Source organism: Glossina fuscipes, unplaced genomic scaffold, assembly GCF_014805625.2.
Source record: "Glossina fuscipes isolate IAEA_lab_2018 unplaced genomic scaffold, Yale_Gfus_2 0, whole genome shotgun sequence".
Classification (NCBI taxonomy): Eukaryota; Metazoa; Arthropoda; class Insecta; order Diptera; family Glossinidae; genus Glossina; species Glossina fuscipes.
In genome coordinates, this window is record NW_023998414.1 from 5,170,862 (window position 1) to 5,187,920 (window position 17,059).

General features: G+C 35.1%; 1 protein-coding gene across 4 annotated transcripts in view; it reads right to left on the bottom strand.

Annotated features, from left to right (window-relative positions):
• The window catches only part of LOC119645258 (neuroglian), a 138,382-nt gene that overhangs the window by 4,011 nt on the left and 117,312 nt on the right, over positions 1-17,059 (bottom strand). For 3 of the 4 annotated variants that reach the window (XM_038045380.1, XM_038045372.1, XM_038045388.1), the window contains 5 exons: positions 7,381-9,617; positions 6,738-7,314; positions 6,469-6,633; positions 6,023-6,400; positions 5,852-5,952 (listed from right to left, as the gene is read on the bottom strand). In XM_038045380.1, coding sequence (XP_037901308.1) covers positions 5,852-5,952; positions 6,023-6,400; positions 6,469-6,633; positions 6,738-7,314; positions 7,381-9,617 — 3,458 coding nt within the window. Of the gene's footprint in view, positions 1-3,528; positions 5,735-5,851; positions 5,953-6,022; positions 6,401-6,468; positions 6,634-6,737; positions 7,315-7,380; positions 9,618-17,059 lie in introns of those variants that run through there. The other variant, XM_038045396.1, reaches the window with a different exon arrangement.

Here is a 17,059-nt window from a genome sequence, read left to right on the forward strand (position 1 = left end):
GATCTTCGAAAGCTAGGTAAAGTGGAAAGTAAACCTATTCCCATCCATCACCCAGCTTGTGTGCGTAACGACAAAGTAAATGATCCATTCATTCAATATATCATTCATATATATATCATGCTTTTTATTTTTTATTTTTTTTTTTGGTTTGAATGTCCATTCATTTATTAAATCTTCATATTAACGGAATTTACAACAAGCATTAAAATCTTGTACCTGGTGATGACTGCCAGCGCAAATCATCATACCCGTAGTGCCTATGCATTTTAAAGGAGCGTGTTTCTCCGTTAAGGAAAAAGAGCGAGCAAGAGGATTCGTACGACTTAGGACTTTAGTAACGTATCTGTTGATATTTTCCTTTCCTGCGAATATTTGAGTTTCTCATGCGGCACGGGACATTTGACGGTAAATTGCAGTTAATTGCGCAGTTAAAAACACATGTGTCATTATATATGATGGATAGATGATTGCATTAGAACGTCCCAATTGGAAATGCCGCTGATGAAATCATGTAATTGTACGAAGCAATCTGTACGGATTGATTTTTTTTTTTTTTTTTTTTTTGACTATATGATTAATCACTCAGGAGGTGTCCTCTATTCGTGATGGTCGCAAAGCGACGGGCAAGCGGTCACAGCCTAGTAGGTGTGTGTCCAATTGGTAAGTGGTAAGTGTTGTGCTTTTACCGGCTGAGCACTCACCATAACTATGACTAAAGTGAATTCTGCCACATGGAGATCTAAACCCGCGAATACAGACATGGCAGTAGCGATTCTTACCTACTTACTTATCCCCTGGCTGGAGACTTTTTTTTGTTTTCCAAACCTACTTCAACCCACGGATAATATCTACTCCGATATATTCTGACTTCTCGCGTATGTTGTGCATTAGTTAACGGATGAAATGAATCAAGATTTCGGTAGCAGTAACATTGGCAGCAGCAAACCGAATCGATATTTGGTTTTTCTTATTTATATTTTTCTTTACATTCGTATAAGGGACAGAAATTAGAAGCATGTTTGCCATTGTCGCAGAGTGGCATAGTAATGTGGTGGGGGGGCTCACCTCTCGGCGAAAGCTATTATGATTCGCATGAGTGAGCCGAGTATGTAAGAATAGCGGCTATCAAGTCAGTGTTCGCAGGTTCAAATACCAGTGCGGTAGACTTCACTTTGGTCGTAACGCTAAGTGAACGCTTAGTCGCTTAGTAAAGGGATATTTTTTCCTGTTTGCGTACACATCCATTATGCTGCAGCCACTTCCTCCCTATCTTTTTCATTCTTTCTCTTTTCCCACTTCTTTCCCACTAAGACAGCGCTACGCGAATAGGTGACATATCTCACTTGGATATTATTTATAATTTTTCTTATTTCGTATCACAAAAATAAATGAAAAAATATATTAGCCGAGGTTTTGTAGGACATTAATTGCAAATAATTTAAAATATGTGATCGATATAGCGAATAAATGGATTTCTTTATTCTATCTTAGCATTCAGTACGCCAGCTATTGAAAACCCTACCAAGGCGAGCATAATTTCTTTAGTTTTTTAAAACTGGAAATTATTCAAAATCGTGCGCCATTAAAACATGGCTCGGCAAGCACGTTTGAACCCAATGGCTATTCATAGTGAAGTAACGCCATATTTAAAACGATAATTTATCAGAATGACATTGCGTTGGGGCTTGTACAAGTGATGTAATAAATAATGAATAGCACGTGGGAAGAAAATGTTTCGAGCTTAAACGAGACTCTGCAATTATTGCAAACAACACTTAATAATCGATATAATCAATAATGATCAATATAATTTACTGCAGTTTGATGTTTTCCTAAAGCTGAACCATAAGCAACTGGGGACCGGCAAAAAGTAAATTAGATGCAAGATTTGTTGCACTTAAATTTTTCCAGGAATTACGTTAATCCATTTTAGCGAATTTCGTGTAGATCAGATCTTATCACATATACTCTTGTTATATATACAATTTCGTTCTCATTGCTTACGTCCGTAAAATACAGTTTATCTTTAGGATTCCATTCCGTTCGGGAAATGTATATTATTTTCCTAGAAATTGTTAAAAATGTGTGGGAAAAGAAAGAATTTTATAAAAATTTTCGTTATTTTTTATAGCTTCGCATAGCATAAACTAATGAAGGACTTTAGGATTTTTTTTTGTCGATTGTATGCGTGGAACTAACGTCCGTTTTCCTTTTCTCCTCAAAGCTATAGTTTTATCTGAAGCTATCGCTTTATTTACCTTACATATGAATTACAATAGAGTGGATCTGAAATGTTTAGCAATGTCCTGTAATTATATCCTACACCTACACCATTGATGGTACACGTATAGATTATTCCCTTTTTGCGAATATATGCAACAGCGAAAAGGACTTAAGATAGACTCACTTTATATTACACCGGAATCATTTCCTGAAGCGTTTTAAGTTTGTCTGTCCGTCTGTCCGTTTCCTTTTTTTTGTGTTTAACCAACAGGCCGCAAATTTTTGAGATATTTTGATGAAATTTGGCTGACTGAGAAATCGGAAAAGTGGTTATATGAAATACTGTATTAAGCGAGTTCGTATAAGACATTTGTTGGATTGTTCAGAGTGCATGTTTTCTTTTTGTCAAAATACAACACGTTTTATATAATCACAAAAGTTGAAAATGGATAAATTCAACCTGTTAGCGGTTTCATAAGTCATTAGTCGACCATTTGAACGCTTTTATATTGTCGTCATCAGCTCCAACTGGCCTTCCAGAACGTACTACATCTTCAAGATCAAAATTGCTGGATTGAAATTATGCAAACCAGTTTTGACACTGGCGTTCTATCACCTTCTCCATACACATTGAATAATTTTTTCGAAAGTAATAAAGGAAAATATGCCGAAAATTCCGCTTTTCAGTTTTCATATTTGAATGGACGGCAACCAAAAACTACTCGACAGAAGCAATCGAACTTTTCCACAAATAAGCCTCGCTATATCAGTTGTTAAAATATATAATGATTATGCGGCTTAAGTGCGAAGTTGACTGGAAAAAATGCAATTAGGTCCTATCTTGACGAAATTAATTTCCGAACAACTTAATAAGGGTGGACTGTTTCCCGTTACAGTGTTTGTACTTGTTATTGATGAGTTGATTTTCTTAATGTTTAAAGGGGTAATGACAAAAAATTTATTTGTACTATTTTGCAACCATTGCTATGTTTTCACTGCGTCATGGTTAATATTCCGTGAAGAAATAAAGGCGTGAAGTATATATCGCCAAAAAAGGATAGTTGAGCAAAGAAAGAAAAATTCCGAATCAGGGTCTTATGTCATCGATTTGAAAAGGTGTATATATATTATATAACATTTTTAGGTCAAACATTTCTTTCTATTCCTATAAAACAAAACCATTATCAATGTGTATTTATACAGAAGACTACCATTATTATTATTATTATTATTAACAATTTAAATTACAATAAATCCAGATTTGTAAACATTTAATACTTTTCAATGTTAAAACCAAAAAAAAAAAATAAAAAAAAAAAAAAATTTTAACAAAAAAAGCCACTTAAAGTTTAAAGTAGAGTTTTCCCAAAAGCATCTAGGAATTGTGTTAGGTGTGACAGTTAACTTAATTCACAAACAATTTATGTAATCAAAAAAACAACAACATAATAATTTCAACAGAAGCATGAAAAGTTCTATAGCCAAGTAGGAAAGTTTATCGTTAGTTACGCGTTTGCTTATACTGTCTCGGGAAGAGATTTCGTTTGAATTTGAGGCAAGCGTTCTGAGATGCAATTTTTTACTTTTTCAACATCTTCCTTCATACTGTGGCAACGCTCAGAAAGTCTTTGCACTATTATATATAAGGCAAAGCCTAGTAGTAAGCAAAAGTTTTTTATGTGCCCTTTAACTGATTGTATAAGGGAGTGTGTGTGGGTGTTTTAATTGAGTTGAATGTTGCTTCGTTCCATTCTGTGGTCCTTACATATGCATCGGAAAGTCGGCTCTAATTCATAAAGGGAAAGGACTGCATCTACGAATATGGAGTTCAAGGCATTATCGGACCATTCTTCTACGAGAGTACAGCTGCTTAGGGCAATAACAGCTGATCGTGTGTTGTTTGCGCCGAAATTATAAGATATGGACATTAATTTCAACAAATCGGTACCCGATGCACCACAGTCCGAGAAACAATTCAACCAATGTCCTCTTACCAGCTATATTTATTGAAAACGGTATCATAAAAAACGGTGTTTTCCATTCAACTTACTTCCTGCGCGAACTTTGGAAAACATTATAGCCTGTCTGATGTATAGCCTTCTCTTGACAAATAACAAATTTGATCTTGTCGACTTGAGCTTAAAAATCATCTGAATATATCCATGGGCGAAAAACCCATATAAACAAGAATGTATTACTTACAACCTAATCGTATAAAAATACTATTTGAAAATTATAAGATATACGGTATGTATGCTTCGATATATGTCCAATATTTCGAGAGACTGAACTTTTGCTCTATCTAACATTAAATGATTCGACTTTAAGCGAATACGACGGCTTCTTGATCTTACGATTTTGACAAAATTTTCGTTCCGCTTTTTATAGTAAAGGGTTGAATCTAAGTGTTTACCATGCGGACGAAGTCATAAGTATGGTTGAATTGACTCAAAATTTTCTGCTGATCGAGAATGTATACATTTCCCGAGTTCTAGGAAGTAAATTCAAGTGTTGCTGACGAATAGTCAAATGGACTTTGACATCGTACCACCTTTAGTGCAGGTTATAAAAATATGAGTCAATGGGCTTCAAACTGCAACCTTTTTAAAATAAATTCAATTTCTGGCTCTCTAAGTTTGGATTTACAAACGAAAAACATCAACTTTCCAGACCACTTGTTATACTTTATGTCGCTTGCCGTACATAGTTTGTGCGAATATATCCGGACCCAGAACGGCTTCAGATAAATTCACCTTTTATTATACTGATCGTTTCGAAAATCATTCTGTGAATTGAATTGAGCTTGTCTGTCTGTCTATCTGTTTGTCTTATATTTTTATGTTCAATCTACAGACCTGAAAATATTTGGATGAAATTTGGTACACTGGTCTCGTCTTTTGGTCGAAAGATGTATGTTATTGAAAAGGGTTTGGATCGGATCATTTCCTCGACCACTTCCTATGTACCGCCTTATTTTGAAAAGTGAATATATGAATAGCTATAGGGAGATGCGGGGAATTTAATAATGGGCCGTGGGCCACTACAATGTTTTCACTTCTTAAAGGTAAATTATTAAATTAAAAATTTTTTTCCGCGGCGTTAACTTTGACCTTTTTTTTGCATTAAACAACTAATTATCTATGCAATTAACACTGCCAGAAGATTTGATATATAAAATTTTAAAGCTTGATGTCGACGTAAAAAACAATGTCGATAATGCATAAGACATTAAAAGAATTTTTTTCATACCAAGCTACTACGAATGAATGTTTAGTGTGAACTGAGCCGTTTTGAAAGGGTTTTTCATGCAAAATAAAATAAACTTAAAGATTAAAAAAAAAAAAAAATTTACCTCGAATATTACAAAAAAGTTTTTTTGTTTTAAATGAAAGAAGGAAATTATAAAAAACATATTTTCAAAATTAATTTCTTAAGACCACTTGGAGAAGAATAGTAGAAATAGTAGATTAATGTTCATATAAAGTAGGTAAAGGTGTCACTTTGATCACGGCTGAGCTCATTTTCAACAACAACGCAGTTACACAAACAAAAAATATATTTAATAAAAAAAAAAAAAAAATTTATTAAAATATTTAAACGAAAAAAGTGAAAATAATTTAAAATTTACCTGTATCACCATCACCATACTCGGCCATGGAATCTGTATCACTTTCCAGCCCTGGTTTTGCTGAACTAACCGATTGGCGGCCGGCGCTTTTATTATCCAAACTATAAAAGGGAGAAATGTGAAGTTTTCAAATTATTATGAAAGAAAATTGTTGTCTGTGAGTTCAATTACGGTTGTGAGTATTCGTGGAAACCGCCCTCGTCGGGGTAGTCGCGTCTGCCGTTCTGCATTTCGCGATCGTGTACATCATATTTGCCTCCACGATTGCGTCGTATTATACAAATAATTATAAACAAAATTATAATGATGGCTAAAGCCAACATCATGCCGATAAACCAGCCGGCATTTGCGAGGTTTTCATTGGGCACTTTAATTGGTCCCTCCACGCCATTTGTATCGATTTCTCGTGTAACGCTTTCCGTAAAGAAATGACCATCCACCGCTACTACGCGGAATTCATAAACGGTATCCGGATCCAGACCAGCGATTTCCTGATAATCTCGATTTTTTTCTTCAGGAGCGTTCGTCCATTCAGTCTCTCCTTTGATTCTACGCACGAACATAAATGAAATGGATCATTGTTAGATTGTTACAAATCATGATTAATCATGATTTACCTATATTTGGTAAAGAAATGAGTGCCGGCATGACCTTCTGTATTAGGTTTCCAATTAATACGAAACTTAGCTAATCCATTTTCCGATGGTTGTTGCTCGAACTCAAAGGCTGGCACAGCTGGCTCTTGGGAATCCTCGGCCAAAGTTCGTTTTTCAATGAAATGACTATTTAATGAGAGGAAAAAGAAGAAGAGGAAGAAAAAGAAGAAGTAAAAAAAAAACGTTGCATAATTCGATATACGAATTATTGTAAAATGAATCGAACTTACTCGGTGCCTTCACCGGCTTTGGTAGTAGCAGTTATTGAAATACGATACTTAGTATTGGGCTTCAGTCCAGCCATTTTCATAGAAGTTATCCGCGGATCTGTGATGTGGGGGTCATATTCGCGGCGTTCACCCACATAGCTATTTTTTACTTCCTCATAGTAGACTTTGTAACCGGTTAATTTTCCATTAGGATTCAAAGGTTTCTTCCATACCAGCCAGAATGCTGATGAGCCCATAGGATAAGCATCTAGAGATTGTACCGGCGAAGGTACTCCTTCAGGGGTGTCAAAATCTATAACCGCACTTGGCGGACCATTGAAGCGTCCATTATGCGCTAACACGCGAGCAAAATTCTTAGAATCCGGTTTGAATTGCGTTACTAAAGCTTGGTTTGAATCACCCTTTACATGGATTTCACGTAGACCTTCTTCCCCCTCCTGCTCAGTCCACGTTTGAATTTTATAACCTTTAAAGTGACCACGTACCGACTTGGGGCTCACAGGGTTCCAACCTAAAATCGCTGAAGTAGCACCAGTTACTTGTATCATGCTGAAATTAGTAGGAGCTTCCAGAGGACCTAAAAAACACAGAATTACCAACAAAAAATTAAAAACACTAAAGAGACCGAAGTTTAAATACTAACGATCCTCTCCAGAATAACCAATGATCTCTTCAGCAGCCACATTGGCCTCGCCTCTTTCGTTTATAGCGGCTACTTTTATGACGTATCGTTCAAACGTTGGCTGATCGGTGATTAACAAGCTGCTTTGCTTCCAGTCATAAATGTCTTTGTTCTCCCACGATGCTGCAGGTATATCACGTTTCCATGACACGCGATATTGAAAATTTGGTGCATTATGTTCGATTTCCGGCATAGGCGTCCACGTAATTACTAAATTATTAGGCTCAGTGCCTTGACCAGCTACATTATCTGGATTCTTGTAGGGCACGTCCGGTTGAGTAATACAAGTTTGGCTATGACCAGATGGTGGAGAAGAGCCGATTTTATTGTAGGCTATAACACGGAACGTATAGTTTGACCAAGGCGACATGTCGACCATAAACGAGAAATCTGTGGAAGGTACTTTTTCGAAAGCTACATCCCATGTGGCTGGCGTAAAGGATGTATTATATTGTATGGTATAGTGAAGGATAGGAGAGCGATTATCGCCCTGAGGCTCCCAGGTGATATCCGCATGCCGAGGCAAACAACGTACATTGTTAAGTAAGGGTGCATTCGGTACATCTTGAACAATTAGATTAGCTTTAGCTGACGCCTCATCCAGTTCTGTGCGGGCCATGCAAGTGTATTCACCTGAATCCAGTTCAATAGTCTTCGCAATAGTTAAAGAATTGTCGTTTGTCTTTACAAATCGTGCTTCGGCTTCGAAATCAATTTGTTGAGAATCCTTCCACCATTCTATAGTTAAATTCAAGGTGTCGTCATGAGCCTCATTACAACGGAATGTGGCTGATTGACCGGCAGCTACTTCGTAATTCTGTGGTTTTTCAGTGATGCGTGTGTGCTCTTTAACAATAAGTGAACCATTCGCGGACTTTTCGCCAAATTTATTCTTTGCATAGCAAGTGTAAACACCGGCATCATTGAAATTTACCTGCTCTATTTTTAAGTCACCTGAGGGCATTACGGAATAACGACCACCGGTCAATTCTAGGCCATTGCGTATCCATTTCACTTGAGGCTTGGGTGCACCAAATACTCGACAACGCATTGTAATGTCTTTACCATCTACTGTGGCTTCCTTACGTGGCGGTTCTTCAATTTCTGGTGGTAAAGCCAACACGTTCAAATAGACATCTTTGTAGACATAACCCAAGGAATTGGTAGCATTGCAACCATAGTTACCAGTGTCTTTCTTCACCAAATCACTCAATATAATGCGATTAGTTTCTACGGTGCGTCTGGTATTGGGTGGCGACTCACTAATCGGTTTACCATTGTGTATCCAATGTATAGTGGGTTCTGGGAAACCAACGGCCTCGCAACGGAACTCAACAGTCTCATCTTCGGCAGCATTTTGTATTTCCGGTTCGACAGTGAAATATGGTATGGCATGAATTTTTAAATTAATCGAATACGATTGAGCATTTCCTACACCATTGGAGACGTCGCAGGTGTAAGAGCCGGCATCGTCGAAATTCACATGACGTATAACTAGTGATTTACCATAATGACCTTGGGTAATTCGATCACTCCAATTTATAGGTTGACCATCTTTTGACCAAACCGTTTGTGGTAGAGGTGTACCGCCATATATGCAAAACAATTCAACACGCTTGCCTCGTAAAGCGACTTCATTTTTTCTAGTAACGTATTGACGTTTAGGGGCATTTTTGTTTTGACCCGCACTAATACCCGTTTGTTTAACATCCAGGAGTACCCGATTACCTATTTTATATTCATTACGAAATACAGAAGTTGCTGAACAAGCATAATAAAAATCATCCGAAGCATCATCGCGAGTTACATTCGAAAACCACAAAGTACCCTCAGGATCTAAAGTCATGCGTGAATTGTTAATCGATTTAATGCCACCATCAATGGATTGTTGTATTAACCAGTTAACTGTAGGCTTGGGCCAACCGTCCGGTGCCTCGCATTGCAACGAAAATGGTTCACCCTCATTGGCTTCCACCGTCTTGGCAGCTTCATCTTTGAAAGCATTCAATTCTGCCTTACGCACGAAAACCGAATTGGAGGTAGCTATACCGTATTCATTTTCGGCGAAACATTGATATTGACCCAAATCCTCGTCTTTAGGCGAAGTTATAACCAATGTACCACGTCCGGGCTGTTGCAGCATACGATTATCATATGCCTGCCAATCAAACTTTTTGCCATTTTTTATCCAACGATATCTGTTAGCATGAAAAGAGAATAGAAAGGAAAGAATTTTTTTTCTTTAATAATTTTCACCAAAATAGAAAGCACATTGTATATCCCCCCCATCATTAACCCTTTTATTCAGATGTCAATTCATTAATCTTTACAACAAAATACCGAAACCCAGTTTCAAGCGTATTCCTCAACTATAGTCAAATAAGTAATGTAACCATCAATACGTTTGTGCTTGTGTGCATTTGTCTGCCTGTTTATCTATAACATAACGATTTATTCGATTGCCTTGTCCATTAGCTTTACCTCCCATTGACCCACAAACTCAAACCTAAATATTAAAAAGAGCTTTACCATCAACCGTCAACCGTTAACCATCAACCATTTACGTGTAGCAGCAAATTCGTTTAGAGAAATTCATAAGCACTGATATCTGAACATTGTAAACATTAATTCGATGCTGGTCCTTAAAAGTCTCGTTCATTTAGATTAGTTAGTGAATAGCGTTTTTAAGGAAACGTATAAAATTTTTGCGCAATTGTTCGCAGAATTCCATAGAAGACCGAAAATCGAAAATTTCATTTTCAAGGACTGTTCTAATATTAATGCATAAATGAATGTATAGCGCTCGGGGCGAGAGATACTCGCAGTGAACAAGTTTATAAATTTTGAAACAATATGATAGGAAAGCATACGCGTAGACAGAGAGAGTGTCGACGGATGGTTTATACACATTTGCAATTCTGTCCATCATGGCTTTTATACGATGGGATAGGCAATGTGTATGAATTAGCATACAATGAATATTGAATTCGGATGAGCTTAACTTTCTTTTTTAATATGCATTAAGTTTCTCTCACTCATTTGAAAAATGGCATTCATTTTTTAAATAAAACCTTAAACATGCGAACGCATATAGCGTTGAATGTTCGGCAAACTTTTTTATAAATTGTAATATAACCTTTATCGAGGTAATCGAGGACATTCGCTTTTCATAGCAAGCTCCCTAATTGCGAATCGATCAATAATGTGTAACAAATCTTGTTCGGTGATACACTCAGATTTGTTTTTGTGCGGTGAATAAGGATCGCATAACCGCAGAAGAGTGTATTAGACGTCGGAAGACTCCCAGGCCTATTGGACGTACAAATGAATTATGTAAATCGATTGAAATTGATTGCTTAACTAATCGTCTGAAATATTGGATACACTTAGATAGTCTCAGACATTAGTATTTGTACAGCATAAGTTGTTTCAGCTATTTGTCAAGCTATCATTGGGAGTGAAGTGAAGTGTAGAGAGATGCATGTCATTTATGGCATTTCATTTGTTTTCTTTTGTTTTCTTTTCTTTTCAATTTTCAACTAAACTAAACTCGACAGAATGTAATTAAGCGCTACGAAAATGATTGAGTTGGTTCGGCAAGGGTGATCCGCGATTTAATCTTCAATTTGATCTGAAAGCATTTCCCAATTGCTATGTAGTGTAGCATAAATTCAAAGTCATTATCGCCAGTAATACTACGACTTCTCAGACAGTAATAGCAAATTATGCAATAAAGTTGAACTTTGGCGTCCTATTACATTAGTGCGTGAGGTAATAATAGCAACTCACATTACATTTTGGATACATGGTCTCACTTCCACCTAACGAATGTATGTTTTTAATTATGTTTATAATGATGTTTATAAGTAATTGTTATAGTATGATTGTATACCTATTGACACACTTTATATCCATCGACTTGTATTTCGGACGGTTAAGCAATATATGTCAACCTAAGCACGTTGCTGGAGCGACAGACTAATAATGATCGAGCTTCTTAAATACAAATAAAGATAGCTTTTAATCATACAGTATGACGAGCATATTTATTTCAGTGTACTGCAGATTTGACCTCCTCGTCCGAATAGTACCGGTTCAGATTGTTGCGGGCATTTTTAACAGGCTAAAGGTTTTGCACAGTCGTAGATATGCGAAGACGGGTCGGGGACAATTTTCCCTCGAAACTAAGCGCTAACTACCGCAAAGGCATCCGCCATCTATCCGGTAAAAGGCAAACAGCTATAGACCGCGATGGTTGAATCTTTTGATTATTAACTTTGCTAACAACAATGTTTTCATCAAAAAACATTAATTTTCAAAGCATTGCTACCCCGGAAGATCCTCTTCGAGGCTTTATACCCCACGATTCCATTTTCATTCAACTTCTTTTTGGAATCTCTTCACTCAATATTTTAACATTTGAATAATAGTTTTTTTGAGTTGATAACACACAAAACGAGTACAAACAGTCGGATAAAGTCAATTATTAAATGCCATTTTTGATGACATCAATAAAAATTATATCTCGTACCTTGATGTGAAGGGGCAAGCGAACCTTTAAAGGGTAGGTGATATAAAAGGTGAGCTAATATGAAACTGATTTTCTTACTATGCAGATTATTATTCATTACCTATTGTCATCATAAGGTATATCATTGTTGCCATATAGGGGCATATTTTTCATAACAATTCTTAGAGCGATAAAGATACAAAGACCGAGACTTGTGTGATTTCCGAATATAGTGCAATTATTTTCGATGTCAAATTGCTATCATTGAACCATTTGTCTAAAATTGAAAATATTAGTCATTATTTTTCCTAAGAACAATTATGTGGAGGTTCATCCGAGTCAGTTATCGAACTTTATGAAGGAAATTTCAAAGTTGCATTTTTTTTTTTCCATAGAAGAGCTTCTCAAAATAAGATATTATTTGAGAAGTGATTGCAGAATCTAATGCAATCTAAGCCATTTTCAACAGCATCCGCCAGTGTATTCAATTTCGTTAAAATAAGTCAAATTTTACGAGGATTAGCTCTCGGGAACTGACATCAGGCAGGCAGAGAGATAAACTTAAATCAATTTAGAATTTGAGATTGAATCGATCGATATAATAAAAGGGGTCTTTTTCGTGATAGCTCAGGCCCTCCTTAATTAACTCAGCATAGCTTTGCATCACAAATCGCGTGGTCTCTTTAAAACTATTCGACTTTTGTGGAACTTATATAAATACATTCTGTGTAAAAGTTAAGTAATTTTTTCAAAGGAATGGTGCCACCTATTAATGGGTTTTTTTAGTTAGAAAAGTGCATCCTTCATTTCTATGCGTTAGAGAATATTTCACAAATTCTTTAAAATGAAATTAAGATTAATATTAGACTTAGTCTTTTATTAAATCCGTTAGATAATGAAAATGCATCCAAACGTGTCATTGGTTGTGATAAGGTGAAGCACACTTGTATGTGTGTATCATTTAATGTAAACTGTAAACAGCTTTACAGTATTTTTGAAAAATTAATAAAAATGTTGACCTTTTTACTGACTCCTGAGCTGCTGCTGCTAAGAATTTTGTTGTCCAGGATGAATGACTACTAAATCGAGTAAGTAATATGTCTATCTCTCGTTGGTTTCCATATTGTTATTACAAATTTTTTACTAGTTGCTTTCATGCATCATCATTATCATTATCATTATCGTCGTCATCACTATCGTCATCGTCATTGTCGTCGTCATCTCAATTGTAAGTGGGATTGTAACGTTATTATTACGCTAGAATGCTTGTTCGGTTCATAAGTTTCAGACAATTTACTATAAAATTAATATAAATTCTTACAGAGTTCATTTTAGGTTTAACAAGCACTAGTGGTTTCTGTGGTTGCAAACATTTAAATTATTTTTAATACAGATGATTTTCATTTTTCATTTTTTATTTATTTATTATTACATGTTTTTTTTTTATTTTTATTTATTTTTTTTATTATTTTTCTTATCCGGCTTTTCTCTATAAGAAATTTTATTTTCTTCTTCTTAAGAGCCAAGAAAAAGAAAAAAAACTTTTCCATATATTAATTATGCAAATTTAGAAAGACCAAGTTGGAGGTATTTTATATAATGCACATGTTTTTTTTTTTTTTTTTTTTTTTGCTGTAGTTTTCAACGGTTTTTCTTTTTTTTGTTTTTTCTTGCTTACCAGTTTATAGGTTAAGCACATATAAAGCACAGGAAATACATAATGGGAATTAAACGAGGTTTATTTCATTTTGTATGCGTTATATTGTTACATATATGCAAAAGTAATTGTTATTAATTGTTTCAAGAAATTAGGAAGACAGAGAGATGAAGAAGCAAAAAATAAAAAATAAAAAAAAGTTATAGTTATATAAGTTGAGGCGTACAATTAAACACTCTCGCTCTAACTAGGGATTGTTTCGTTCGTGAACTTGCTTGGTTGGTTCTGATTAACTCTTTTTCTTTTCTCTTTTTTTTTTTTTTAAATATGTTTGCATGCGAACCGCGCCCACTTGAAGTTCTTTATTGCAAAGTCGACTCAAACTATTCTCATGCCGATCGCGCATATAAATAACATTTTTTTGAATGTTACAGATGCTATGACCGAATTATAATGTTTTTTAGTCTAAAAAACAAAATGAAGCATACATTTAATTGAGCGCATTATGCACTTTACCCTAAGGAGGAACACTTGAAGCAAACAAAAAGTTCAATCTTAAATTAGCTCAAGCTTTTCATAATTTTAATTAAATAATTACAATTTGAAGCTAATATGACGTACAAAAAAAAAAAAAAAGAACAACTGAGAAATATATGCTCGACAAATATTCGATATTTACAGGCAGCTTTAAGGTCTACGGTTCCTTTATACACTGAGTCGATTCTTTTACTATTTACAATAATCGAATTAGATGAGTGTCGTCTGCTTCAAAAAAAAAAAAAAAAAAAAAAAAAAAAAAAAAAAAAATTTAGTATTTAACTTTGATAAAAGCGGATCTTATGGGAATGTTTCTCGCTATGTGTTACCGTTATAAATTTTAAGTCTAGCATAGAAGTTAAGTTTCGCGCGTTCATTGCTTTCAATTTAATTTTCGAAGGCAGGAGCAAATTATTGTTTTTGCCCAAACTAAGTCAGGTTTCGCGAGATAATTAACTCTTGCAAGGAAACATGCATTCGGTCCATGCAGGAACATTCTACCGCGTGTCTTTTTTGCGAAGGCCTCTTTTCGCCAACTTGAACGTACGTGAACTGGTTTTTCTAAAACCGTTTCCACCAGCACAACACTTTTCCGCTGCTTTCAGTATGGTCTCGGATCAAAATTTTTAAAGAGGAGAAAGTAAAAGCTCTTGTAACTCTACATTATTTGTGGCATAAGATTAGTGTTCGAGATATGGTCACTACAAGTTTTATAAGAGCTGAAGTTCTTGCTTAAATAAATAACGATGGCATAAAAGGAACCATGTGAACGACTACAGTGGATTTACAATTTTGTACAGATATTCTGCAAGTTCAGCCCAATCCCTATTTAATTAATGAAATAACTTGCGTATATTATATGTGTTAGTAGTTCGATACGATGGATATCAAAATTTCCCCCTATGGCAAGTATAACTTTTCGCATACATTGTAAATATTAATAGTGAAATGCACGTCGACTATTCGAATAATTCTCGTAATAGTTTTCCCATAATTTTTATACCCACTCTTGTAAGAAGGGGGTATACTAATTTCCTCTTTTCCCGTAATATATGTAACACGCAAAAAGAAGTTTCAGAGACGCTGTAAATTATATATATTCTTGATCAGCGTGGGAATTTGCTTTGATTAAGCCATGTCTGTCTGTCCGTTTGTTTGTGTGTTGTGTGTTTTCGGTATTCTCCTGGTCGCAAAAATGAATTCAAATTTAGTAGAAATATTGGCAGTTTGTGCACGCAGGTTGGTATTGAAAATGAGCTTAATTGGTCAGAGCAGAAGGGCGCAGCGCGCGAATATAAGTTTCCTACTTGTTCTATTTATTAATAGCAGTGATATTTCCGATCGATCGCAAACACATTCACGTTTATCCATAACAGCGCGCAATGAGTGTGGTAAGCCGTTCCCGCGAACATTTATAAATTATTATGAGTGATCGATATTTATGCCTTAAAAACATTGACGATCTGTATCCAGGGCTTAAACCTTTTCCTTAATGAACTTTGCATTTCGAGTATTGTAATGAAATGTTTTAAATTAAAGATTGAAGAGACCTGATCTAAATAAATTTGTATTAAGAAATAAGAAAGAAAAAAAAAGCAAAAAGTTTTTCTATGCCGAATAAATGCTTTATTATGATAACAAACACATGCAGGCACATTCTCATTATCTCAGCAAAAAAAAAAACAAAAAAAGAAGACATTATCTACGCATACGTCTGTTAATCCCTGAACCGTGAAACTTGATTTATTCTATGCATTAGTAGTGCAAAACCGAAATGTGAGCGATGCACACATTCTCGTATATATTGTAGACATTCATAAGGCATGTTTATCAATAGAGAGAATCATGAATTTTTATGCAAATTATACGTTTCTCAATAAATAAAATATACAAAAACCGCATCCCTTCATATAATGGAAAATAAGATGCGGTTGAGTGGAAGAGTTACTACAAAAAAATAAATAAAAAAAAAATTACATCGAGTGTCGCGTGTCAATTTCCTTTTTTTACTTTTTTATTTTTTTTATTTTTTTCGAAAAATGTGTTTTATGTATATGTCCAGCCATATTGTTGTCATACAGAATTCTTAATGAGATTGAAATCTATTCGGCTTGAAACGAATTGTTCAATGCTCGCTTTGGCTTGTTCATTTGCTTCTACCTTGTATGAAAAACAAAAAAGAAAAAATCCTATGTGAGGAAAATAACTTTTATTAGTTTCAAATGAACTTTTTCTTAATGTCTTTTTTTCTTATATACGATAATAGCTTAACAACAGCTATGTAAGAAAGAAGATTTTATTACATAATAGGTATACAAATAAATTTCCTCCCAGTTTGAATACAATTTAACTTGGGGCAAGAGTTTCGACTAGCAAATCATTGGTCGTGAGTTCAAATCTCAAGTGCGGTAGAGTTTTTAATAAACCCGAAAGCCTTAGATGCTAGTGCTTTTAGACTTTAGTCTTAGAATTTATTCTCTGGCTAAATTAATAATAATAATAATAATAATAATAACTTTGTTTACAGCATATTTGCTGCAAAGTTTAATAATCGAAATATGTTTCATCATTATCGATTGGCTTTTGCCTTTTATCGGGTAGCTTATGGATGTTCTCGCACTAGAAGCTTGCCGGTCGAACCATTTTCGTGCATCTTTAACTTTTGTAAATCGCCGGCCGGCTAAATATACGACTGCATGCATCTAAGTAACTGATCATTGGAAAGATTCAGACCTGAAGAAGACGCCGAATGCAGTAAAAATTTCTCAGTTTCTCTCTTCATTTCTCTCTGAAAATTATTTCTTTCCTTTGTTTTTGCGTTGTGTTTGCGTGAAGGTTTTAAATGGTTTTCATGCCTACAATTTTCTGCTCAATATCTCACAAACGCACTTTCTAACTGTTTCGTAGCTTACTGAATTTTTATTCGAATCGTTTCC